The following is a 27,559-nucleotide window of genomic DNA, read 5'->3' as shown; positions in this document are numbered from 1 at the left end:
TTGCCTGCTAAAACTAATCCAAAGAAGTTTCTAATAATCACGTTAAAAAGAAATTTCAAATAATCACGTTTTTGCTCCTTTCTATTTCCATTGGCAATCAAACATAATAGGTTTTGTTGTTCATCTTTAGAGTTCGTAAAATCGGTGAATGCAGAACACTTGGTATTCTAAGCATTAACTCTTTTTTTATTATTTATTTTTTTATTTTATTTATTAACCACACTGCATTTGATACTTTCCATTTAACACTACTGAGTTATGTGCTTTTGTATTTTATTATTCAATACTTTAGAATATTAAATTCTTTTATATCCTATCCCCTTAGCAGATATACTTTCTTTCGTGATTTTTCTTTTGTCTTGTTTTTGCGTCATATTTAATTAATTGCACCGCTTGATTCGCTTTCTTGGGTAAATTTTTGTGTTTGGTGCAGTATAGCCTTTTCTGGCTCTTATGCTATCCTGTTTCATTTTTATTATTTTATTTTTGCATCAAGTAGGACGTTGTTTAGTTTTGGAACGAAGTGCATACTATCGTGTGTTTTATTAGGCCGATTTTGGAGCAGTAAAGCCGCACTTGAGTCATGAGCCTTTGAACTCCACTTTAATGTTTTGAAATCGTACATCATATCTGATATTTTCGATATTATTTCTCGATTTCTATGAATTCGTTAGTTAGTTTGAAGTGTCCCTTACACGATGTGTTCGTATCTACTGTTCTTAATATACAAAATTAGGACTCTGGTCACAATTGTAGATGTCAAAACCCACATAAAGAGAATCTCAAATGAGTATTTAATTGCTTTTCAACTTGGCATATTTTTCGCATAATGTTTTCACTCTGCCTGCTATTTTTTCCTGCAGTAAAAATCTATAAACTTCATTTATTTTCATAGGGGCGGATCTAGAAATTTTTCCTGGGGGGGGGGTCATAGACTCAGATCTCCCCTCACAACTAATTTTTTTTCATAAAAAAAATTTTTTTTAAATATTTTTTTTGAAAAAATACAATCTTTGGTTAAACCTGTTGAAGCGTTCTTGGAGATCTCGGCGCGGTTCTACATTATTAATGTTTACAATGAAACTATGACGAATTTCGTTTCAATTTTTTGGATTATGATTCATACATAATTAGATGAAAAAAAAATCGATTTTTCCGACCTACCTAGGTGTATATGCCCCCTTAAAGAATTTTTAAAATATTTTATTTCTTTTGTAAACTATTAAAAAAAATATTTTTTTAATTTTTTTTTTCAATTTGGGGAGGGGGTTATGACCCCTATGACCCCCCCCCGCGCTGGATTCTCCACTGTATTTTCAATTGTGACTTAGATTTAATATTTTTCTAGGATCAAGCGAACATCAAGCTATAAGCAAATAAAGAAAATGAATGCGGAAAAAATAAAAAAAACTTTGCATTTTAAATATCAATGTTCTATACAAAGTTGCCTGTTTGGAAAAGACGAAAAATCACGAGATCGCAGAATTCAATAAAAAATGCGGGATTATTTTAACTCACGTCCCACCTCATCAGCTCAGATGTATATCCGCTGCCAAATAATAAGCTTTCGTCAATAAAAGCTGAACAAAAAGTTCCCTGAAAAAGTAACTTCTTTACCTATTCCAGACCTTGCTAAATAAATAAAATGGCCCAATTGCAAGGAAACGAGATTACCTTCCAATTTCGTGCATTGGATAACAGGGTTTTCTGCTTTTGTTATATAAAATGTTTTTCATTTTATTTGACTGTTTTGTTTGCTGCTGGCTGGGCGGGTAATTCCCTGTTTCCGTGCTCGGTCATGAACCCACCAGCTTACTCTCTGTTTTTCTTTTAAAAACTATTCATTTTATACCATTCTTCGGTAAACAAATGCACAGAGCATAATTTAATGTAGTCATCCGTATGCTTCGTGGTAGACCTTCCATAACTTTTTTTTCTCTTGTTAAGTCTTTTAGGAAATGGGCATATTTCATTCCCTGCCTCCTCCTTGCTTTTGTATCACTTTTTTTAGTTTTCACGTTTTGTTGAAAGATTTTTTTTTTATTTGATTTGTTTTCGAAAAACATTGTATGGAGTTATTATGAAGAATAGTGTTAATTCTTTGACTTATAATTTGGGCCCAGCTTGGGTATATGGATTTCAGATTCCATTATTTTTTTTTAAATATCACATTAGTACTTTTAAACATTGTATTATGCTCAAATTTTTAAAAATAAAGGCATACAATAAAATTTTTTATTTTTATTTTTCATCTTAATATTTTTACTGTTTTATTGACTACTCATATGTGAGTTATTTTTACAGATTGTCTAACATAATCTAAATTAGTGATTCCGAAATTGTATTCCGCGGAACGATAGGGTTTCGAGCGATAGGACATTTTTGATCAGTTACTATTTTCGAAACCTGTCATTAGATTTATATATAATTATTTATCCCTTATTTATTTGTTATTGCCATTATTTTTATAAAATTATTTAAGCAAAATACTTGTAAAGAAAGTAAAGTAAATTTTTTTCAAAAAAAAAAACCCTGTAATTTTTAGTATTGCATAAATAATTAATGCATTTACGAGAAATTGCACCAGTACCTCGCATCAAATAAAATTAACAATGAAGAAGTATGTTTTGCTGATAATTATTTTCGACATTTATTTTCACCACTTGTCGTTTTTTATTTCAACGAAAGCCATATTTCAGTTCATTCATTTTCGGTTTATGCATACACTAAAACCGAATTATCAACTAGAATAGAATGCGCTCCGAACCCGTAAATTCAACTTCCCGGCATAAAACCCAATTTGAAGACTGGAATTGATAAAACGATGAAATTTCATGTGTCATACTTTCGTTAAATATTTTCAAAATAATTAATAAAATTTTATTCATCAAATATTTTCAAAATAATTATTAAAATTTTATTCATTAAATATTTTCAAATTAATTAATAGTCGATCCTTCGTTAATATATTCCCAATTGCTGATGAAATTTATTCATTATTAAGGCTCGGAATCCACCAAAAGAAGGTCGATCGTTTAAGGTTCCATAGAAAAAAAAATGAAACCCTCTGATCTAACTTGTTGTGATAACGCATTGTTATAATTTGCGTAACGCATTAAAATAGCTGTAAACAAAAATATATGTAGGAGAAATATGAACAAAATCGGATGGACTTACAAGTTTTTTTTTCTTCCTTAACCCCTTGACATATCATTTCTTGATATAGAAATGATCTTTGATTGTACTGTAAACAACAACTCGCAACGGAATGTAAACAGAGATGCCAACTGCTCTAGACACGCCAAAATAATTAAAAAAAACGGTAAATAACTGCAAACTAAAATTTTCAAATATTTGACTATTTTTGCTTGCTTTTTAAAAGGTATAGCATGACATAAATACTATAAAGTGGTGAATTATATAAGCATACGAATTATTTAGAAACAGTGGTGGATAAAATTCTACTAAATTGAATTTATTAAACCAAGAATCACAATTGATAAACTACCACTTTAAAATATTTATTTTCTGTCCGGAGCAAGTCGGCATCTTTGTGTTGAAGACGTCTGAGACACGTCAATTGTTTTGACATAAGAAACAAATGACGTCTTCGTATGTCAAGGGATTAAGCAGCTACGTGAATTAAATTGCTTAAACTTTTATTCGGATGATAAATAAGACCTTTAGTTCTAAAAATAAATATTTATTGTGAAGAAACTATATCTTACAGGGTAAATTAATTCTTTTTTAGAAGTATGCCAGTATACATTTTTTCTAACCTAGTAAGATTAAACGTGGTCTATTTATAAATAATAATAAAAAAAAACGTTTTTCTTTATACTCAAATATTTATTTATTGCATTTAGTTCATACAGTTTACCTTGTTGCAGTTAGAATCCTACAGGAGTTCAAAGAACAAAAGCAATTTTGTGTTCAATATTTTGTCACTCGATGTAAATTAAGTTAGTTGATCTTATTTTTAAACAGAAATCACGAGTAAAGTTTTGATTACTACAAGCCCATCCTGAACAATTAAGGCAGTGTATCCAACCTTTTTGGGATTTTGACTTGTCCTAGCCTGTAGCTTAGCCTATTTTGATTTTGTCGGACTGACAAAATCCCGCTTTTATCCGCCATCGACATTTAACAGAAAAGAATACATAAAGCTTCAAAAGCGTGATTTAGACCTTGTTTTAATAGTTTAAAATAGAGTGGTGCTATTGAATGTTGAAATTGCACAAAATTAATTTTCGGCAATTAAGGACTACGGAGTAAAAAAAAAAACGGTGATGTTAGAAACGAAAGTATTCTAATTAGATTTTTAGGAACATTTACGCTGACTAGCATTGCCTTACGTTCATTTCTCAATAACGAGGGACTGTCTGTAACGAGTTTCATGTGATTTTTGAAGAATGGTAGCAGTAATCCAGTCAAATATGCTGGTCCCTGGTTCGATTCACCTACCCGGTTTTGTCAAATTTTCCTTCCTATCAGTGGAACGGAAACTTAAGCCGAACATTTAAATTTGAGGTCTCCGAAAAGATGAGTGTGATCACAGGATGGAAAAAAAAACATTAAATATAAAAAAAAGAATATTAGAAAGATATAAATTTGCACTAATACATATCCATCATGAAATTATTCGATGTTAAAGAATTTATTTCAAAAATCTTCATAATTTATTTTCTAAAAAAAAAGAATATTAAAATTTTATAATTTATATTTAGTTTGCAATCTTATCTCCCTAAGACTTCATTCTTAAATGAATTAGAAAATTATATTACAAACTTAAAATATTTCCCCACGAGCCAAAAATAGATTAATTAAAAAATTTAATGCCATAATATAACTAATAGTAATATATTCTAAGTTTAATTTTCTAGATTTTTCCATTAGATGACCTGGATGCCTGGGGGCTGTTGTTGCCTTGAGTACCCTCTTTAGTTGCCTTTGTTGTTTTGATTACTATTGTTATAATTTATTATTATTATTTCATAATTGACTATTGATATAGTTAGTAATTTATCTCTTGTATAATGAACGTGAGCTATCACTTAAGAAACGTTATGAAACCCATTTTTTTTCAAAGCTTATCAAAACATTAGTATTTTTGTTCTTTTTACAAACGCATTGAAATATTACCTGATCTTAACTATCTCTTACCATAACACACCTATTTATTCTTTTAATGCTTGTTTTAATTATTTCAAAACCAATTCATTTCCGCAAGGATTGTGTACGACGAGGTACGCTAACCTTGAAAGTAAAAGATAATTAACTTACATCGATATCGGTTCATTCTTCAATGTTCGACTCGTAGCATGTTTTTACATGATTTTTAGTGACTTTATTGTTAGCGATTTTCATTTGTGTCCCGTTACGCTTGGAGCATTTTCGTGCGGAAAGACTATTCGCCGATCTCAAGGTCTTTCTCGTTGGAATTATTAACTGCGATGAATATTTCCTTAATAGATAAATTAACCTTGTTATTTATCCATTCTCTAGGGCATGGTTGCAAGTGCTCAGAGGAAGCTTTCATTTTGGCTCAGTTGGCAATTCTGAAGAGCGGAATTCGGAAGCTTCAGTCCTTAATTCGAGAGGAGAAAAAAACTGCATTTTCTCTTTTAATTACGGTCAAAAGCAGTAATTTGTTTCTGGAGGTCATCTGTATAATTTGATTGGCAAGTGCCATATTGCTTGTATTTAAAAAGTTATCGTTTAACTAAATCTGTTAAACATAGTTTGGTTTTTCTATTAAGTTATGGAATTAGAGCGTCATGAATTTTAAGAATCTTTATGAGGCATTTATTATCAAATAATATTTTTTTACGAAATTAGTTATCAATTTATTGCTTGTGTTAGATTTTATTATCAGCTATTCACTTTTATTGTTTTAATATCCCTTTGACGCAGATAGGACACCGGTGTTCTTTTTACACATTTTTTTTTTCTATCTCTCTAATTACAAGTTGAAAATATAGTTTGGTATTTTTTAATCATAAGTCTAATAGATACTAAAAAAATCTGTTAGATAATCGGAATTATAATTGTACTAAAATATAAAATCCAAAAAAAGTAATTTGAGAAAAAAAAATATTTTTCTTCATGCATATTCAAAAATTTATTAATATTTGATTTTTTATGTAACAGAAATTTACTATATTAATTTACTATTATTAAAAGAGTAATTAAAGAAATTTACTATTATTAAAAGATGAATAACTTTTTCAATTAGATCTAATTAACCGCGGATAAGTGTAAATTTGAAAAAATTATAATTTAGAAGTGAGCTGTGCTTGGAAGATTTTACCTCTGACGCATAAAAAGACACTGATGTATAATATTGTATTTCATAACCATAAATTATTACAATGCTAGTTATAAAATGTTTAAATTTCCTCTCTCCCTTTAAATCGCCTCTAGATAGAAAGAATTCTTTACTTTTTATTATTTGTTGTGTTCTCTCAAATCAGAATTTTGATTTTTATAAAAAAATAAAATAAAAAAAATTAGATGTGTTTTAAAAAGGAGTCTCAGCAATTTCTCCCGTTTTTTCATTTGCCTTTTTTTTTAAAAAAAAGAAATAAAACTAAGAGGAAACGGTATCTGCAGGTGTTTTTATTCTTTTATTATATAACCGTCGTTGAACAGCCGACCCAATTTTTGGATTTACGACTACCTATGTTCAATTCCGTACCCTTGTAATTCTGAACCCAATCTAGAAGACAAGGGAACTCCTGGATTAAGTATTGAGAGAAATTGCCTTCGTGGATGACTTTTTGATGGAACTAACCCGCATTCGCTTTGAATGGAGAAGAAAACCCACGAACCCTCTCACGGTTAGCCTGACGATAAGCGAACTGTAAGCCATGATCGTCTACCACTGAGGATATTTTACTTCAGCACTGTGGTCGATGCAAGCCGGATGCGGAATTCGTATCGACCAGCTTTCGCTGGGATTCGAACCTGGTTCGCGTCGTTGGAAGGCGAACGCTCTATCCCCGAGCCATCACGGCTCTATCTGCCGGTGTTGTAATAATCTGTAGCACTCGCTGTCTGTTGCTGCTACCAGAGTTACGCTGAGAGGAAAACGACGAAAAAAATTTACACTATTAGCCCGACAATACGAAATAGTCTACTACTGTATATTTTGTATGAGCATTGTGGTCAATGTAAGCCAGGACCATCAATACACGAATCAACCAACCATAGATGGGGCTCGAATCTGGGTTCCCTTGTTGGAAAGCGAACGCTCAATTTATATCTTGAGAACGATTTATAACTCATGAAAGAAATGATAAGTTAAAATAGTTTAACTTTAAAAAACTTCAGTTTGAGTTAAGTATTGATTAGACTTTTTATCGGATTTAAATGATAAAGACAGTTTTACTGCAATCTTTTTTGTAAGGTGGTGTATGCTATGCTTCAGAACGAATCGTATATTAAAATTCAATATTTTGAGGCAAAATGGTTTTCGCAGTTCGATATTTCAAAACCAATTGGTTTGCACAATTCGATATTTCAAAACCAATAGGTTTGCACAATTCGATATTTCAAAACCAATTGGTTTGCACAATTCGATATTTCAAAACCAATTGAATTGCTCCATTCGATATTTCAAAACCAATTGGTTTGCTCAATTCGATATTTCAAAACAAATTGGTTTGCAAAGTTCGGTATTTCAAATCAGACGCAGTTCGATACTTCAAATCAAATAGGTTTGTTCGATATTTTAAAACTTTTTTTTTTGTATGGAGGAAATTTCTGAACGTAAACTTCAGGCATATAATTTTACTTTTCAGATAATATGCCCGAGTGATTTTCCTGTTTAAAGATTTTAATAAGTAAAGAAAATGGTTTCAAAACATGAGGATATATCGCCACATGCTGACACACGATTCACATGTTCACCGACTTTATTTATGCATTTATTTTTTTCAATTTAAAAGGGTGAACAGCCTTATCAACCTGCATACCATCACTTCGATTCTAGTCACGAAAACAAGCCTCCTAAAATTCCTATTTCCACCTGCTTGTCTCTATATTATTCTCTTTTTTTTAACCCCTGCCGTAGAAAATATTCACACGTTTTTTGTTCGTGCTAGCGGGTGTAACCCACCTCCGATAATAAAATTCCAAAAGATCGCATAGTTTTGCATCTCTTTTATGTTGATTTTTTTTATGCAAAAATGAAAAATTGAAAGCCATTTTTGACTGAATAATTTATTAGTTTGTTTTAAGATAAATACGATCATTAACGATTTTTTCTTGAAAAAAATTCCGTATCTTGAACCTTTTAAACAAAAATTATATGTTGGGATATATGTTTAAGATAAATGATTTTTTCTTGTACTTATTTCGAAATTTAATAATTCACTACTTTTATAATATTCTTAAGTTAAAAGGTTTTTAACACAGATTGATGTAGATCGTATTTTAGCTTTGCGAAGTTCAAATTTTATAAAAATGGTCGAAGATTATTTTTCAAAGGTTTTTACGTTTTTATTGTCTCTCTAACGCGAAAATTTTAAACATTCTTTTCCACCCGCGATCCTAATGACTTCTTGAAGGGTAGGGGGAAGTATAACAGTAAGCCGGATTTTTAAATTATTCAGCATAGTGCTTTTAAAAAGCTGTTTAAGTGAAGAAAAATAAACCCCCGATTTCCATGTAGTCAATGCGACTATGTTTTGTACTGCGCAGTTATCTAGTGGAAATTTCGGAAACTCGTGACAGAAAATTATAATTAGGAATAGTTTAACTGTTTCATCTACTTGTAATATAACACTTTATTAGCTTAACCTTAGCTATTATTTTTAAAATAATCATGAATAGATAAATTGATACCAAATTTTTAGTTTTCAAATTGTTCAGCAGGAGGATCGTATGATATCGATTAAAAAAATTCCTATTCAGATTCATTTAAAATATGTTATTAAAATTGTTTTTGAAAACATTTATTTATAATGAATGAGTTGCTTATTTTGGTTATTCAATGAACGAGTACTAAAGATAAGTACTTTTTCAGTGAGATTTTTGGCAATGATTTGAGAATGATGGAAATTCTCTAAACCCGTGCCACGCCATACTCAGGCAATTTACCTCGCAGATTATTCTGGCATTTATTCTTATTTATTATTCTTATTTACTCTGGCAAATTTAATTGGCATTAATGTGTTAAGAGGACTCCATACCAGGGGAGAAACTTTTCGTCGCAAATTCATTTTCACCAGCATAACTAATTTAAAAGAAATAGTGAGTTCTGGAAAACCTGGAGTAAGCCATGAAGTTATTTCACTGAAAAAAAAAATTCAAAGTTGAAAAATACAAACAAATTGTTGAAAGAGAACTTCTATATTGCGTAATCCTAAGTTATCTTTTAACAATTTATTTTAAAGCGTTTAAAAACATTCTACACAACCTATAATAATGAGTCGCATAAATGTTGGGACGAACTTCTATGGAAATAAGAGCACATCATCGGGATTGAGACTGCATAAGAACCCATGCCCGGAAATATTCCCTATTTCGAACTGGTTCTTCGTGTGCTTCTAAACAGATCATAATAAGGGATATGTTGACATTTTCGGGCATGGATTCCAATGTAATTTAAATCCTGATGATGTGTCCTAAATCCCCTGGTAGTTTGACGCAACATTTCCGCGACCCATTGTTATGTATTATGTTTTTAAACTAGTACATTTCAACAAAAAATAGACTAAAACTAGCATTAAAAAAAAACTGTAGCTTCTGGAACAAAATTAATATCAGATTTGAAATCCCCACACCCCTATTGAGCAAGAAAGATCAAATATTTGTATCAATGCAACAAAACATTTGTTCCCCAGTGTAATCTTCCTATTTTTTATTTAAAATTTTTCATGTTTTTTTCTATCTGCACAAGGGTAGTTTACTTTAAGTATTGCCAATTTAATTATTTAATTTTCAATTCTAAATACAATGAAATGCACCGCACCGTTAAAATTTATTAGTTATTAATTAATTATCCTTATTAGTTAACTATACTTATATTCGTAATTAGTTAATTAATTATCTGTCGAATCCTTAGTCAGAAATGTTGAAGTGCATTGAACCATATTACTTTACTTAAACATACACGATAGTATGGTTCAATTTGAGCGTAAACACGGTTCGATTTAACACCTTATTTCGGTTGTAGTACCTTATAATTATTACCCTATTTCAGTGTTTCCCAAACTTATGACTTTTGTGTACCTTTTCTAAATTTGTCGTAATGCTGTGTACCACTAATAAAAAAAATGAATGTATTTTTTACTATAAAAAAATTGCACAAAAGTTAAAAATCACAACTGGCTGTTGACACCTCTTATTATTAAATGATAACTTTGCAAAAAATAGCCAATAGAAAAATACGTAATCGTAAATTTTCATGGCTAGCTTTGATTTCAAAAATTTCTTTTTCGAAATTTTCGTTTGTTGTAAGATATTTCGCATAAGAACGCGTACCCCCGCTAAACTGTTTCCGTACCCCTGGGGGTACAGTTTTTATAAAAATTTTCTTATACAGTTTTTCTTATACAGTAATTTTCTTATACAGTACAGTTTTTATAAAAATTTATATTTTTGTAAAAATTTTCTAGTTTTTCAAAGTAAAACCTTAAGTTTTTCCTCTGATCTTTGTACATTCACAGGATACCAACTTATCGTCGGACTAAGCGTGGGAGGTTTTTGTGGTTTTCCTCTTCATATAACATTGGTACTCATAAAGTCCACTTCGAAGACATGTATTGTCTCAAGATCTAGGAGTTCCCTTGTCTTCTGGGCTCAAAAATGACACGACTACATTGTACAACAGTTTAGCGTACCCCCGCTAAACTGTTTCCGTACCTCTGGGGGTACGCGTACCACACTTTGGGAAACACTACCCTATTTATTTCCTTAGAAACGTTGAATCTCTAGGTACCGAATTTTGATTCAATGTTAAACCGGTATTTCTGAAAGTATAGCATCGACATCAACGCTTGCAGTCTGAGTATATATTAAAAATTAATTGAGTTTTTACTTAGAAATCTAATTCCGAAACCGTCTATTTTGTATTGTATTTTTAAAATCTCTTTTTTTCTTCTCTCTTCTCAGCCTTAAAGCAAGACCGCAAGAGACTGAAAGCTGAAAAATTCGATCTTCTGACGCAAATGAAACAACTGTACAGTACATTGGAAGACAAAGAAGCGGAGCTCCGTGAATTTATTCGCAATTACGAACAAAAAATGAAAGAGAGTGACGAAAATATGAAACAGGTAAAAATATATTCCACTAGAAAAAAAATGCCTTTTGTCGTAATTTTCCTGACTCAACTTTCATTATATGCACTGATATTTAGTATAGGTGATATTATTTAATGATGCTAAGTATTAAGTAAATGATGAGTTGTAACTAATTAAGACTAAAAATTTATTTTTCTAATAAAAACTTATTTTTTGATAAGTTTTTTTTTTTTTTTTTTTTTTTAAAGTTTGTAGCGGATCATATTTTATGAACGTTTTTGAAATGAGGAGACAAATCCTACTTCACAAAAGAACACACAAACCTCTATCTTCGTACGGTTATTAAGTAGAAAACAACCTTTTGGTTCTTTTACAAACAGTGATCTCTATTCTATGGGGATATCTTCAAGTGACGTAATGTGGGTATCTCGAATCTGATTGGTTGTTAAAACGTGGCTATGTTTACGTTTGCAACTGTTCTTTCCAATTTCGAATTAAATTACCCCGTCAAGTATCAATTCTTCTAAAGGCTTGGTTTCTTAGGACAAGCGCCTTATCTGGGCGTCAGCGTTAAGTTGACGTTACCCTGACGCCAACAAAATACTGGTTTGTTAGCTCAAGGCCTGGTTTCTTAGGAGAAGCGTCTCAACTGGGCGTCAGCGTTAAGTTGATATGATATTGACGGCATAAAAATACCTTTTTGTTAGCTCAGCGTGAGCAGTCGGTCCAACACAGACATTATCTTGCATTGCGCATGCGTTAATAATGTAAACAAATATTTATTTTGAATTTGTATTGATTTTGTGATTGTCGACCAGTGCTTTAAAGAACAAATAATGACTTTGTCCAAGAGAAAACATATTATAGCTTATATATAACATATAAAAACATATTATAGGAAAAAGAAGCTATGTTTAATGTTAAAATTAAAATCTTGGCTGATTTCAATGCTCTGTTGTTGGCTGTTGTCCGCCATTGCTTCTGTTGTTAACGTCACGTTGTAATCCAACTGCAGTTGATTTGGACGGCAGTTGTCATTCAAGCTGAGCGTTCGATGACGTATGCTGTTAAACTCATAAATTAACCAATCAGAGGTAAACGTTCGTTTCAAGCTGACGCCGACGTTTCCTAAGAAACCAGGCCTTAAGTGATACATTCTATAATCCTTAACAAAGATTTTTTCACGATAATTTCAATTCTTTCATTATATTTTTCTTGCTTAACACATAGACAGGCACGAAGCCATGTAGAACATCAACAAATTAATTATGCATCGAAGTTGCCGAAAACAAAAATCTATCACGTTACAATAAAATACATAACAAATAATAAATCTAAGAAATAGTTATTTTTCAACAAATTCAATTCAATGTGAGATACGGAGCTGTATTTAAATAACTTTGCGCTAATTAACATTCTAAACAACGTGGAAAAATTTAACTAAACTTTGTCACACCATTTTTTTATTTATTGACACAATCAGCTGGCGCTGATGTCAAAGGTCACATGTGTGGGTATGTTTAATCTTCTTCTTCTCGAAGTGCAAGTGCCCAATTGAATATATTGAAGAAGATTTTAATTTTTTGCAGATATTTAACTTAAGGAATGCTAATTAAATGTTTATATTTGCATTTTAAAATTAGTACAGAAAATAATCTTTGTTACTCAGGAAAACTGAAAATTAAATGTTGACATCTTATCCATAATACATCATAATAAACAATTTTAAAAATGTTTGATTTTATGAATACTTTCATTATAATTATTCTCCTCAGCCACTAAATTGTAAATTATCACCTTATCTAAAATTTATTAATTTGCTCAATAAAATGATAATTTACAGGGATGGTTATCTTGTATGAAACAGTGGTTCTGAATTTTCTTCTATTTCTGTTTGCACTATTTCTAGGAGGGGGGGATTAAAATATGATAATACATTTTCATTGCTCTCAATATGTGCTCTCAATGTAATATTAACATTTGCCAATATTTGGTGCAAAAAATTTGATTCTTGCAAACTTTATTATATCTATATTTCTGTTTGCACTATTTCTAAGGGGGGGGCGGAATTAAAATATGCTAATACATTTTCATTGCTCTCAATATGTCTTCTCAATGTAATATTAACATTTGCCAATATTTGGTGCAAAAAATTTGATTCTTGCAAACTTTATTTTATCTCTCTTTATCTCTGTAAATGTCTTTATTTTGAAAATTAAATTTTGTTATAATAACCAACTTATTTGCTATTAGTTATACAAAATTAACATTTAACAATCCTATACTCCTATTTCACGCATCACCAAGTATAATTATAACAATGATTAATTATGCAGTTAATATTAATTATATAGTTAATTATTTTTAAATTTATTGTAATTATTACAGCAATGAAAGTCATAAAATAATTAAATGATATTTACTGCCATTTACTCGGTATTTTACCTAGTAAGTAAAAGCGCTGTTTCGTTAGGGTTTAAATTTTATTAGTTAATTTAACCAAATAAGCTATAATAGCTAAATGACGTCTAGTTAGTTAATAGTAAATAAATATATTAGTTATGATAACCAAATATCGTTCTATTCATTTGCTAAATAAAATTTTAATGTCTTGTTAAAAAAGTCTAATTGCATTTGTTTACACTTTTAATTGGTAATTAAGCAGTACAACTAGTGATCAAGTAAAACAGATTTCACTGTGGTTATAATAAGCAATTATATTAATTATTATAACATATTTTATTACTTGTAATAAAACTAATTACGTGTTTGGGACCATTTTAGATGGCTAAAGAACGTGAAGAGCTAGAGCAAGAGAAATGGAGTATATTGAAGAGGGCCAGGGACGAAGCAGAACGAGCTGTTCTGCTCTGTACTCAACTGGGTCTGAAGGATGCTCACATTAAAGAACTACAGGATGAAGTGAATAGGGTGAGGATCCCTCCTGTTATTTACTACTACATAATATTTCATAGCAATGCTTAACGCGCTGCTGTTTTCCATTGGCAATCGAAATTGCTTTAAAAAACTTAGCAATTATCCCATTCTTGATTTTCTTCGGATGTGATTAAAATTTAGAATTTTATTGAAACTCCATGTAAAATTTAAAAATTTATTGTAAGAATTGACAGTCAAGAAAATATTAAAAGTTTCAGTAATATCCTTGGGTTTGGTATCATCTAGATCAGGGGTGGCGAACCTTTATGCACCAACGTGCCATTTTTTTCAAAAAATTGTTTAATGAGGTCAAAGACGTGCCGTCAAATCATTTTGATTTTGTGATTATTGGGAAAATAGTAATACTAAATACTATCAACTCAAAACTCTTTATTTACTATGAAAAAAAAATTTTTTTTGCTATGTCTCAGTTGTACGCTTAATTCAACTGAAAGTAACATTAGTGTGACCTCTGTTGTTGCAGATTAGATGACAAATAAATACCTTATATTAGGTTGTAAGATGTTAGTTTAAGCAGGACTGTTAAATTTTTTTTGCTAGTTATTTATTGTTAACTTGTTTTGCTAATCCTTGTTTTTTATGGTTATTAATTGTTTTTTGGAATTAATTGTAAATTTTTTTGTTAATAATTGTTAATACGCTTTATAGTAAACTTTGTGATCAGTGGCGTGCCCAGAATATTGTGTCACGTGCCATTGGTTCGCCATCCCTGATCTAGATATTCCTTTGTTTGTGCTTAAATGAGAAAATGGACTTAGGTTAAATGGAAAGAAATGGTTATTTTGATCAAATTATTTTTTTAAACATATTTTTACTCAGTTGCGTTGCAGTTCGTTGTTTTAGTTTATATCAAGATAGCAATTCCTTATCTAGCCATAAATGTTGCAGAAATTCGTATTCATTTGGTGAAAAATGCTTGTAGTTAATGTCAAATGTGTATTTAGTGAAAGGTTTTAATGCGATGAAGTTTTAACATTCTTATGAATTTTCAATTAATCAAAATTATTGCCACTTACCTATGATATGTTCGAAGAAATATTTAAAAAGAATAATCGCTGTTTAAACATTTATAAAAAAAAATCACCATGGAAGTTTCTAAAATAGTACAATGTGTAAAAAATGCAAGAAGATAAAAAAAAATCATAAGTTAAGCGGTCAACTGCATAAGTACCAATTTTTGCAATTAAGCAAATTAGATTTTTTTTCCTGTCAATTTTCAATTATAACAAACGAAAATTTAAAAACGCTTATTTCTTTTACAAACAGAAAAAATATATAATAAATAGTGTTTCGAAGAAGAATCCTAATCCTTGTTTCTCTACTTCGTATAATTTTACACATTGCACTCCATTTTGATCAAAACTGAGTCAATTTTTTTTAACAAGTCTTATTTAAGTAAAAGTTTTAAGATTTTCATTACATTGATGCTTGTCAGTAGCATTTTCATAACAAAATAAGTTCATTTATCCGACAGCTACGGGATAAGCACATGTCTCCAGGTCATGATATTCGCCAGACAAACGGTTATGGTAGTCCAGGATCCATGTCTTACAGAACAGCTAACGGCATTGATTCAAGGGGTACTCCCACACCTACACCTGGATCAGATCCTACAACATCTCCATCCTATGCTGGGACACCCACCATTGCTTCTCAATATCCCGATGTTATGTCACCAAACAGAGGTTTGTGTCTCACTTATTTGAAACAATACGAAATTACATGCGTTTTACTATTTAAATAGGTTCATTATTTAATGATAACTTTTTTGTCGAATTCTTTGTTGTTTAAACTAACGCTATTGTATGTACATGATTATTTTTATACATGCTTGAATTTTAAAATTATCCGACAAAAAATCATAATTTTCAATAGTAATTTTTAATCATAATTCTTCGTAAATTTTAAAATTTTTCGAAATATCAGAAACGCATTTTTTCTTTCTTCCAAATGCGACATTTACATTATTTCACGAAAAAGATTTTCATAATTTGAAACAGAAATGTTTTAACCATGTGCATCTATTTCCGTAAGTTACGTTCATAGGACACATTTTGAGGAACCTCCTGAAAAATAGGGTAACGAAAAATTAAGCATTAGGGTTCCCAAATTATTTAGCGGTAAAAAAACGATCTAAATCTGATAAATCATTTCTGAGGAAGTCGGGATTAAAAACATCAAAACTTGTTTGATTGCCTAGGGTAACATATGGGAGTTAAAAACCTATTACTCGAAAATTCTTCAAGTTTCACCTGATACCTACATAACTTTTGATGATCTCAATCTTGCCTTCAATTTCGTCAGCTTTCGATTGGTTTTCTTCTCCAACCCCTAACTATTAAATGTGAATACTTTTTCGATTTCGCGAAGGATTTTAAACCTAAATTAAGGGCGGTGATTACCGAACACCCAGTAGATTTTGCTCTAGTAAAATAATAATAGGTAATGTATACAAACAAATTGGTGGTTTTGTGTTTTTGAATTGAACCATGTGTTTTTCTCTTTTTAGTGTCAATGATTCAAAGTTCTTCCCCCGACCACCGACCCTCTCTTCTCTCTAGATCTGCAGAAGATATCTTCAATTGTGATATGAGTGCAATGAACAGCGTGAAGAAAAAGTCTAAAGAGAAAAAGGGTACCTGGGGATCCATCTCACGAGTATTTTCTCGAAACAAGAAAAGGAAACCCCTCGATCCAGATCTTTTTGAGAGTGAGTATTCCCTTCTTTTTTTAATACTGATAGAGTTGAATAGATTTTTAAAAGAAAAAAGAAAATTCAATTTTGTCTGAGCGAAATTGAAAAACATAGGTTGCATCACCTTCGAAAGACGCGTGAATTTTTAGCAAACCTTTATTTGCTTCGATTAAATTGATTTTTAAAAAAAAAATCAAATTTAAAATAATCGACGGCTATAAAATGTTGATTCAACAATAAAAGTAATACAAATATGTGACAAAATTTAGTTAAACATACTGAGTTTAAAGAACTTTATGTAAAAATATTTGGGGTGATAAAACAATTTGATGTATAACTTTGAAATGTGTGAATTGTTAAATTACTCTACATCCACATGAATCTTTTCATCACAAATTGATTCTGTAGGATCAATTTAATTCAGATTCTGTTTTACAAAGTCTTTCTTCATTGATGTACTTTTGTCATTAAACAATTTTCAAAATCGGAAAAAGTGACTGGTTTTTTTTATTTTAACTTAGGCCCGCATTTTTTTTTTACTCGCCCCGTGGCGAGTGACTAATGGACCGACGGCAAGGGGACTTTAATGCATGATCCGTCTACCACTTGGGATATTTTACGTCAGCATTGTGTGGTCGGTACGAGCCGGGTGCGGAATTCGGATCGACCCGCCATCTCTCGGATTCGAATCATGACCTTTTAGCTTTGTTTATATCAATTCATAATAACCGCCTTATATGTATTTTTAGAAACATAATAAAAATTTGACTAAAAAAATATACACATTAGGGGTCGCAAAAACATCTTTCAACTCCTCTCTGTTTTCTCTATTGATAAAGGATATTTTCAGTCTCGCTAATCTCAATAATGATTCTCTAGACCTTGACAATTAATCGAATTCATATACTCTTTTTAAGAATAATCTTGAATATTTTGTTTTGTATTAAAGATTATAGGTCATCGTGGTCACCCAAAGAGAGTCCGATGAATGAAGAGAGTTATGTTCAGAAACTTCGCCTTCTGGAGGAGACCCACGGGACTCCTATGCAACACTGGAGAGCTGCCACTGTTCTCGCTTGGCTCGAGATCACCATGGACATGCCACAGTATGGAGCTGCATGTGCTGAGAATATTAAAAGTGGAAAGGTGAACAACAACAACAAATTTCACACTTCTCATTACTAAAATTTAAAAAAAAATTAACTTTAATTCTGTAAAATGTTGATTGGTGACACAAAGAATATATTTTTATGTAAACGTCAGCAGCGACAATAAATGACGGTTTTTAAGTGGGAAATAGTTTTAAATGTATTTTTCGACGTAAGACCTGATTTTTAATATATTTTTTCAAAGTATCCATACAAGGTACCGTTCAACAAGATTGTTTTAACTCTTCTCTCGAAAGGAAGGGACGGAGGAGTTTATTTGGTTGTTCGCAGTCATCCTATTACTTCATTTTAAAATTAATGCATGATTTTCCTAGAATAGTTTTGAATAGATTTTTCTATATATTTCGAATAATTTCTTTTTATTAGGAAAAAAAAATTGTGGAAAAAAAGCAAAGAAAAAACGTATTTGCAAAACTTTAATAACGTGGGAAATTTAAAGAGATTTTTTTTCCTCAAGTTATTGAAAAATTAGCAAAAATTAATATTAGTCCGGTCTGACTGCATGATGAAATCTATTTTAAAAACGATATATATCAGGAATGTCACACGTCCGGATTCCATCAACAAAATCCCGTTTTTGTAACTCTCAACGATTTTCCTTAATTCGGACGACTGGATAATTCGGTTAATTTGAACGTTGAGGAGTTACAACAAGGTTGTAACTCCTCAGCGACGGGCATACATGTGATAAATTATTATGTTTTTTTATATTTTTTATTTTTAAAAAAACTAACTAAACTGTTCTATTTTGTTCTAAAAAAAGAGTTCGTTTATTTCTCTTTGTGGCATTACACCTGATTCAAACATAACTTTGAACTTGTTTCAAAAACACTAAAATTTCCTTAGAATATATTACAGCACTGTTTATGTGTACTATGCAAAATTGACTTCTGTAATAAATTTTCAGCTTTTATTGGAGCTGTCGGACTCAGAACTAGAAGAAGGTTTAGGCATTTCTAATGTTATGCACAGGAGAAAGCTAAGGCTAGCAATAGAGGAACACAGGCAACCCTCTTTATGGTAAGCTTATCCCCACTGCATTCTAAATTATAATTATGGCGTATGGATAGTTTGACACATTTGATTGAAACATTTTCAGCCGCTATCCCAAGATCTGCCTCATGACCCACTCTTGGGTAGTGGAAGAGTTTCTACCAAGCATCGGCCTTATGTGTTACCTACCGAGCTTCTCAGAACATTTGGTGGATGGAAGGGTTCTGGATACTCTCACCAAGAAGGATCTGGAGAAGTATTTTGGCATTTCGAGAAAGTTCCATCAATTAAGTATCATGCACGCTATTCAACTACTCCGGATACTGAATTTCGATCGACAGGTGAGGACGAAGGAATCAACTTTCGTTAGTGATTAGTTTACATTTTGTGGTAACACAAGTTTTAACAATCATTAGGTTTTGTGCTAAACCGGGCTATGTATACTTTTTTCAGTCATTCCAATGACGTGTGGGTAACCAGGACAAACTCCTACTTAGATGCCCTTTTAAAAGTTAGAAGTGCAATAAAAGGAGAAAAAAAAATTCTTTAATAAGTGATAGTGGAAAGATATATTTTTTATTCCTATCTAAATTTATAAAATGTTAAATGTGGGCAGGGGGAAGGTTAAAGCTTCATTATTTCGTGACCAATGCCACGATTGATTGCCATATGGTCAATATTGCGCATAAGCTGAAATCCACCGGCCTCAAACTGGGCCTGCTTCAAGTAGTCATCGAAGATTAAAACCAATACTTCACAATGACAGCTATTCTGCTCCATATTAATATATAGTATTTTAAATTAAGTATCGAACAGAAATTATTCGATGGTAAAATATTTAAGTCTATTGGAAACCCACTTAAATGGACTATTATCCCATCTTCCCCCACTAAGTCTTTCTTTCACCATGTTGTTATAACTAATGTGTTACCAAAGCCCATCCTGCTAATAAATGCCGTAGACTTATATGGGAGATTGACATTTATTGCATTACGAGTATCATCAATATATGAATATTCGGTTATACTAATGATATATTTGCTTTTCAGATTTTAAATCAGAGACGAGTGAATAGTGAAAATATGGATATAGATCCTTTAGTGTGGACCAATCAACGAATTGTAAAATGGGCAGCAAGCGTAGATCTAGGCGAATACGCTGAAAATTTGCGAAACACTGGAGTTCACGGTGCCCTTGCAGTTCTGGAACCCTCGTTTACAGCGGACACAATTGCAACAGCCCTTGGGATACCTACTTCCAAAAATATTATTAGGAGGCATTTAACGACAGAATGGCAGAATCTAATTCAACCTGCAAGGTAATTCATTTTGTTTAAACTCACTAAGTTCAATTTAGTGGTTTATTAATGTAACCGAACTATCTAATACACAGTACGCTAAAGTAATAAGTAAACACTTTAGTAACTTTCCAGGGCTAAAGAGAGTAGAAGGGCTAGTTCACTCCGCTCTTAGAGCTGAAGCTACGATTTCCCTCCTCATGACGTCACTGTGTCCACAGATCTCGGAAGATCGCACGCAAAGATATTATGATAACTTTGCATCTTTCTCTTTGTAAAAATAAGTTAGATATTTTCTGGTTATTAGCTTTCAAACTTTACGTAATTAACACATTATTTCCATTCATAAACATAGTTTAAAAAAACTTTCTTGGCCAGTATATTAAAAAAATACCATTTTAAACTTATAAAAATATTTTACTAGTTGGTGAAAATGACACTATAAATACTTTATTTTAAAAAGTTCAGTTTTAACTTTAATTATTAAGAAAAACGAAAGCATATATCGACACTTTTTTATCTACATATTCTTTTATAACAATAAGTTGAGTTAAATTTAGAATCCCGGATTTTAAAATATGCCATTAAATTTGTTTATACTTAATTATTAGGAAACATCAACCTTAAACGCTAATTACTGAAACAAAATAATAATTTAGGTTCGTAATGACATTAAAAATTTTACAATTGTTTATAGATATTTAAATTTAAGATGATATAATTTATAGATATTAAAATTCAAGAGAATATAATTTTTAAAAGACTCATAAATATTTAGAATAACTACATTAAAAAAATATGTTATGAAATTAGGAAAATTTCAACTATATATTTTATTTATACTTTTTATTTACGCTTTAATTTTCTTTGACTTTATCCATTTTTTAATTTTTTTCACATGCCTTTCATTTTGAAGTAACGAAGCGGTTTCTATTTAGATAACGAATTTTTATAAAAGTTCTTAACGATAGATAAAACGTATTGCTGTTTTCTATTAACTGTGTCATTTCGGAATCCATTCTTTACTACATATTTGTTCATTTACTTCAGGGAACACGCGGAAAATTATATTTTTTCCTTTTGTTTTTCTATCAGAATTTGTGCAAATTGCAATCGCGCAAACTGGCATTTCGTTAATAGTTTTAAAATTTTGTAAATTCATGGCAAAAACTGAGAAAAGTCATTATAGAAAATAACAAATGTCTTAGAATATGTCACATTAGTTAGAGCTAGTAAGGCCGAACGCTCTGTTCTTGAAGTAAAAGTGCGCGAGCCTTGCGCCAAAGTGACGTCACTAGAGAAAATCGGAGAATTGGCGCGGCGAGAGTTTCTTCAAAGGAGTGAACCAGCCCTTCTATACTCTTTAGCCCTGGTAACTTTCGATCCAAATGATCGGATTTTCACGAACTAGAACTCAATCTTAATGATTCAAGAGCCTATCTTTCTTATGCTACTTAATAAGTGCAAACGATATTTTAGATTATGAAATCGTTCTCGGAATATATGTTTTTTTTTCCTAATATATGTTAATTTTTTTCGACGAATTTGGATTCTTGGTCCTTAAAATATGGCTGGATATATCTTCAATCTGGAAAACATAGTCCCATTAGGTTAGTCAGCAAAACCATCGAAAGTTTCAATCCCTTAATGTTATTTTCACTTTTTCCGTATTGCTGGTAATTTTTTAAGGGAATCAAAAAATTTTTTGCACACAATTATAAAACTTGTTTATCTAAAGATAATTCCACTTAAAAAATTATTTCTTTTAAGTTATTATTATTTAATTTACTAATGGTCAAAAAATTTTAAATATTAAAATATACAAATTTTTCTACCAATCTGATTTTGGTAATAGCAATTTTAAATTACAAAACCCAACATTTGAAGGGAATTGTGAATAGTTCATGAGAAATCAGAATTTAAAAGAACAACTTTTTTGAGATATCGAATTATGCAAAACTTAAATCATCAATACGTTCAGGATCAAAACGTTTAGGAGCTCATACTTTTGACCCTTCGCATGCTTAAACTATTGGGACCATACTTTTCAGAATGCAGCTATCCCTTTAAAAATTGCGGTTTAAGAATTCTAATCCATCGGAAAAGACGTATGCTTTTTTTTTTTTTTTTTTTTTTTGATAAAGTAAGTTTTTGTGTCTGATGTGGAAGCTGTAGTCTCATCTGCTGGAATTAATTAGAATATTTTAGGATAGGCTCGCGAAATATTTAAGATCGAGTCCTAGTGCGCGAAAATCCGATCATGTCATGATTTATCAAAAATTATTAAGAGACCACCATACTTTTGCATGGTAAAATCTATTTCGCCTTCATTGTTATTTTTAAATTTAAAGAAAACTAAGTTTAGGTAAACCAAGAGCGAACCATGAAGTTTCAAGTGCAGAATAAACTTTTTCAAAATGCAAAACAAATTATGACAGGTTCTCCACAGCTTTATCTCGAGTAACCCTGCCATAATTGGCACGCATATTTTGAAAAACTTTTTTTAGCATTCAAAACTTAATAGTTTACCTGAACTAACTCTTTGTGAAAGTGTATTTTAAATTGCTTATGTCGGTGAGAGAATTCGCTATGAAAGGTTTCTCCCGTCGTATAATGTCCTCATGAGTTGTACGCTTTTTTCCGTCACGCTGTTATCATGCAAATATGCAAAAAAAGTTAACTTATTTTTAGCTTACTTCTCAAACTAAACAGCCATAAGAAATGAAATTTTTATTCCATTTCCTGTGACTGTTTAGCTCATCTTGATTGCCTTTTTTATTGTTAATTAATTATAATTCCATCATAATTAATTAATTAAATTAAATTATTTTTTATTTATTATTATTATTGATTCATAATTATTTCCCATTATTAATCAAGAGAATATTATTTACGTTTCCCTTATAACTTAAAAAAATGAATAGATAAATTTTTAAAAAAAATACTTTTTTGTAAAGGAGATTCTCTATTTGTTTTAAGGTTGTCTCTAGAGTCTGAGAGTATGGTAGCCAAGAAATCTAAATCAGAGAAACGCCTAGCCAGTGGAAGTAGTTCCATTTCTTTAGTGTCCCAGGGGAGGAGCAGTAGTAGTGGCATTATGCCTTCATATGCAAGGCGTACACTTGATCGCTATGATCGAAGGCGGTCCAGTTGGAGGGTAAGTTATCATTTCAATCAATCCACATTTAGAAAAAGTTGACAATTATAGATATTCTGAATTAGGAATGTGATAAAAGTGTTTCAGTACTAGTGTATTCCTTTTAACTAACATAAAATGTGATAACTTAAGTGTAAATAGATATAAGAAATCAATGTTATACTTAAAAGTTTCTACAAGCATTATTTTACAATTTTTAATGTAGCAACTAAAATGTTTTAAAATTCACAACAAGTAATATTTTTTAAATATTCCAAAAAACAGTTTTCAATCTGACCAAAACATTTAAGATAAACGTGATATACTAAGGTAAAATTAGTTTTAAAAAATTTACATATTATGTTTAAAATATTTTTAATGGTTTATTCTATTGAAAATTTTCTTTTTAAGTAGCATATTTTTAAAAATTTTAAATATGCTTGATACAGTCATGCTTAAATATTTTAGCGACCTTCATTATATGTAGAAATAAATGGACAATGTTTTTTTTTTAAATTTTTCTTACGAAATAAGTCACGTTCTCTCTTTTTTATGAAAATTAAGCTCAAAGTGAAATCATTGAGAAATTTTTAAGTTTCACATTTATATAAATTAATATTTCTTTTTAATATTTATTAAAAAATTGTTGCCTATCTATCATTATAAATTCAAATGTTATGTCTATGGTATTAGTAAGGTACTTGAAGTAAAACAATTCTTTCGATTTTTATGAAACAGTTTTTGTACTGATCTAACTATTATCATAATTTCATTACAGTTTTCTACTTGGAAAAGTTCACAGGTACTTTCTCTCTTTTTTTGTGAATCAGTTTTTTCCTCCCTTCAAATATAATATGCATATAATTGTATATATAGATTTAAGAAAATCTTAAAGAGTATTTAAGTTAATTTAACATTAGTCCTAAGGAAATATTTTTACAATAACGTCTTAGGTAATCGATATTTATAGCTTAATTTTATTTTGAACAGCTTTGCATTTAATTTATGTCGTTTACCATAAATTCAGTCACTTTTCATCAAAATAGATATTTATTGTTACAATAAATGTTGGTTTCTCAAAGTGAAAAAACATTTTATGAAAGCTGCTACACTTATCAATGAATTACTAATACAAAAGAAATAACTCATTACGAAAATTAATCATTTGAATTTATTACTCCACTTAATCAAATTCTGAACAAGATTTATGTTTACAAATTAAAGTATCACATGTTTCAAACTTTATAGTATGTTAAACTAAATATATAAAAATTTTAAAGCAAAAATATAAATATCCCAATATTGTATACTTAGTCAAATTTTCTGTTCTTAAAATCAGCATAAAAAGCATAATTTTTATTTGCTATATACTTATCGCAGTCTTGCGGTACTGAAAACAAAACAAAGCTCATTATAAAGGTATATTTAGTTTATTGATAGTTTCAAGATAATTTAATCTCATTTTAAGATATTGATGAGAATTCAAATACGACAAATTTATGTGACTATTTTTTTAAAAATAAATAAGTAGGAAGCAAAAATAAGTTTGATTATAAAATTACAAAATGGGCTCAAAATAAGTAGTATGACATTCAATGTTTTTAACTTGATAAAAAGTCTTATTCAAACATCTGTGAATTAATACAGGTTTTTTTTCAATCTTAAAGCTATTTACTGCCCTGCAATAAAAGCAGGGGTCAATCCACGTTTTTCAAAAATCAGCAAACTTCATTTGTAAATGACAAATATAATTTCTGATTTTTATGTAGATTCTTCACATCACACGGTTAAAATATTATTTAGATTTAAATGTATGATACACATCTTATAAATGAATTTTATTTTTTTAAGGAATCTTTGAGATCTCTGACATCTTCTAAGAAAACCTCACCTGCAACCACCACTTCAGCGGAGAGACCTCACATTCTTCCCCTCTCACCAAAGCTGAATACAACTAGGCACCGAAGAACGTTTTCTTCACATTCCGATGTAGAAACACTCACTGTAACTCCAGTCTAAACGCTTATGTCGACGGTGGATGCATTTTTAATGCGAGCAGCAAGAATTTGGAGAATAATTATTGTTACTAAATTTCATAAGTAAATTATGACTGAAAATACTCAGAGATATAAAAAAAATTATGATATTATATATCTACATTTGCATTGCATTTAAATTTTCTTTCTCAAATAAGATTCTATTGAAATTTGGATTTTCAAATCTATAAGATTGATTTGAAATTTGGAACTGAGTTCCTTTTCTTAATGCATATGTAAAGCAAAATATTAACTTTAAATTATATATTTGTGTAAAGTGAACTATTGTCACAAAAAGAATGTATTAAAATTTTTTTGTCATTTCAATACTTTCATGCAGAATGCTTTTTTTTAAAAATATAAGTAGCAAGAATAATTATATATTAATACATTCCAATTAATAATTCATTTAAACATTGTTTCAGTTTAAATTAAAACTTTAATTTTATACTACTTTAATCATATTATCATTCAATAATACAACACAATTCTAAAATAAATTTTTTTTAGTAAATGCTTATCAGCAATGACAATAGACTGAATTTTAAAAAGCGAATAATATTAAATTAAAAAAATGAGTTTTATAAATTATTTAGAATTATTTACAAATAATTTTTACAATTAACTGCAAGGTGAAAATATATTTCGTAAATTATTTATAATGCATACATCACTAAAAATTGAAAATGTAAATGAAAATTGAATTATGAAAATATAATATTTAACTGCAAAATTGCACAGTTTTAAAATTAAAAACTAATGTATATGAATTGTGTAAACTTTTGAATAACTTTTTCTCAATAAAATGAATGTAATCTTTATTTACACTAAATTTGAATTTTATCATGATTCATTCTGTATAAATTTTATGCCATTTTAAAGCACGAATAAATGTATGTTGAGTGTAATTTGCAATCATTTACCAGAATTTAAGAATTGGTAACTTTGCATTAATTAAAATTTTCAATCATTTATCGAAATTTTCTCCGAAAAAAATATTCAACCACTCTGTGTTCTTGGTGGAAAATAAAAATGTATTGCAATTTATTATTATACTATTTGATGCAAATATTTGCTTTGCAAATGAAATGACAACTACAAATTATCTAAATTTGAATGCATCCATCTATTTGTATTATATTGTGCAGGAGTATGGAAAGCTAGCATTTTAAGTTATATTGTGCAGCAAAATGTTCTGTTAAATATGTTTTTGGCTTCCTGCTCGTTGGATTTGAAAAAATAAATACTTGTACATTAAAAGTTGGTTATTAAAGTTACTTTATTCCACTTTCCACGAGTCTTTTATTATTTTATGGATCCCTTATTATTTCATCAAAAAACATGGTAAAAACATTATTTAACAGTTGTAGCTTTGATCAAACACAACTACAAATTATCCATTTAAAAAACTTTATTATAAATCCTACAAAATTCAAGTACAAAATCAATATGAATTTTTTTTCGAAATTATTTACTAAACAAGAGTGTTACAAAAATTAAATAAATATATTTCCATCAATTAATAAAATCAAGGAATAGAGTTTAAGGTGCAAAACAAGATATTAATTTATTTTTTTTTAATTTAGACTGAAACTAATGCTGTTTTAAAAATAACAAAAATATCACAATTAATTATAAATAATTATCTCTCACTTTTTTATAAAAATAATCTAAACATGAGTAAATTAGGTATGACAATAACACTTCACAATTTTAATTAAATTTCTTTTGATCACTTAATGGCAAATTGTAAGTTTTTATTTTTAATACAGAAGTTTAGTTTCGTTGACATATGTATTACAAGCATATTTTAACTAAATTGCTTTTTAAATCATAATGCACTGTTCAGAAAATTTGTAAGCACAAAACAACTCCCTAATCTTTTGTTTCCTGAATTCGATATACTCTGTGAAATAAAATCTATCCATTTTAATCTTTTCACAATATATCTTGTATAGTTATTTTTGTAAAACAAAAGAAATTTTTGCTTTATTTATTCACAAATCTGAATACATTGATAAAAAGAATT

The 27,559-nt window shown here is 29.8% G+C and overlaps 1 protein-coding gene across 4 annotated transcripts in view; it reads left to right on the top strand.

Annotated features, from left to right (window-relative positions):
- LOC107436326 (liprin protein kazrin) overlaps positions 1 to 26,822 on the top strand; it is a 142,984-nt gene extending 116,162 nt beyond the window's left edge. For 2 of the 4 annotated variants that reach the window (XM_016047990.4, XM_043050027.2), the window contains exons 4-14: positions 11,119 to 11,279; positions 14,031 to 14,177; positions 15,679 to 15,889; positions 16,714 to 16,914; positions 17,849 to 18,045; positions 18,976 to 19,088; positions 19,168 to 19,402; positions 20,111 to 20,379; positions 23,338 to 23,515; positions 24,273 to 24,296; positions 25,346 to 26,822. In XM_016047990.4, coding sequence (XP_015903476.1) covers positions 11,119 to 11,279; positions 14,031 to 14,177; positions 15,679 to 15,889; positions 16,714 to 16,914; positions 17,849 to 18,045; positions 18,976 to 19,088; positions 19,168 to 19,402; positions 20,111 to 20,379; positions 23,338 to 23,515; positions 24,273 to 24,296; positions 25,346 to 25,513 — 1,904 coding nt within the window. In that variant the 3' untranslated portion in view covers positions 25,514 to 26,822. The remainder of the gene's footprint in view (positions 1 to 11,118; positions 11,280 to 14,030; positions 14,178 to 15,678; positions 15,890 to 16,713; positions 16,915 to 17,848; positions 18,046 to 18,975; positions 19,089 to 19,167; positions 19,403 to 20,110; positions 20,380 to 23,337; positions 23,516 to 24,272; positions 24,297 to 25,345) is intronic. The other 2 variants (XM_016047991.4, XM_071183434.1) reach the window with 1 other exon arrangement.
- Positions 26,823 to 27,559: the final 737 nt, after the last annotated feature.

Source organism: Parasteatoda tepidariorum, chromosome 1 (assembly GCF_043381705.1).
Source record: "Parasteatoda tepidariorum isolate YZ-2023 chromosome 1, CAS_Ptep_4.0, whole genome shotgun sequence".
Classification (NCBI taxonomy): domain Eukaryota; kingdom Metazoa; phylum Arthropoda; class Arachnida; order Araneae; family Theridiidae; genus Parasteatoda; species Parasteatoda tepidariorum.
Note: the sequence above shows the minus strand (reverse complement) of the source record. Positions and strands in the feature narration are given on the sequence as shown.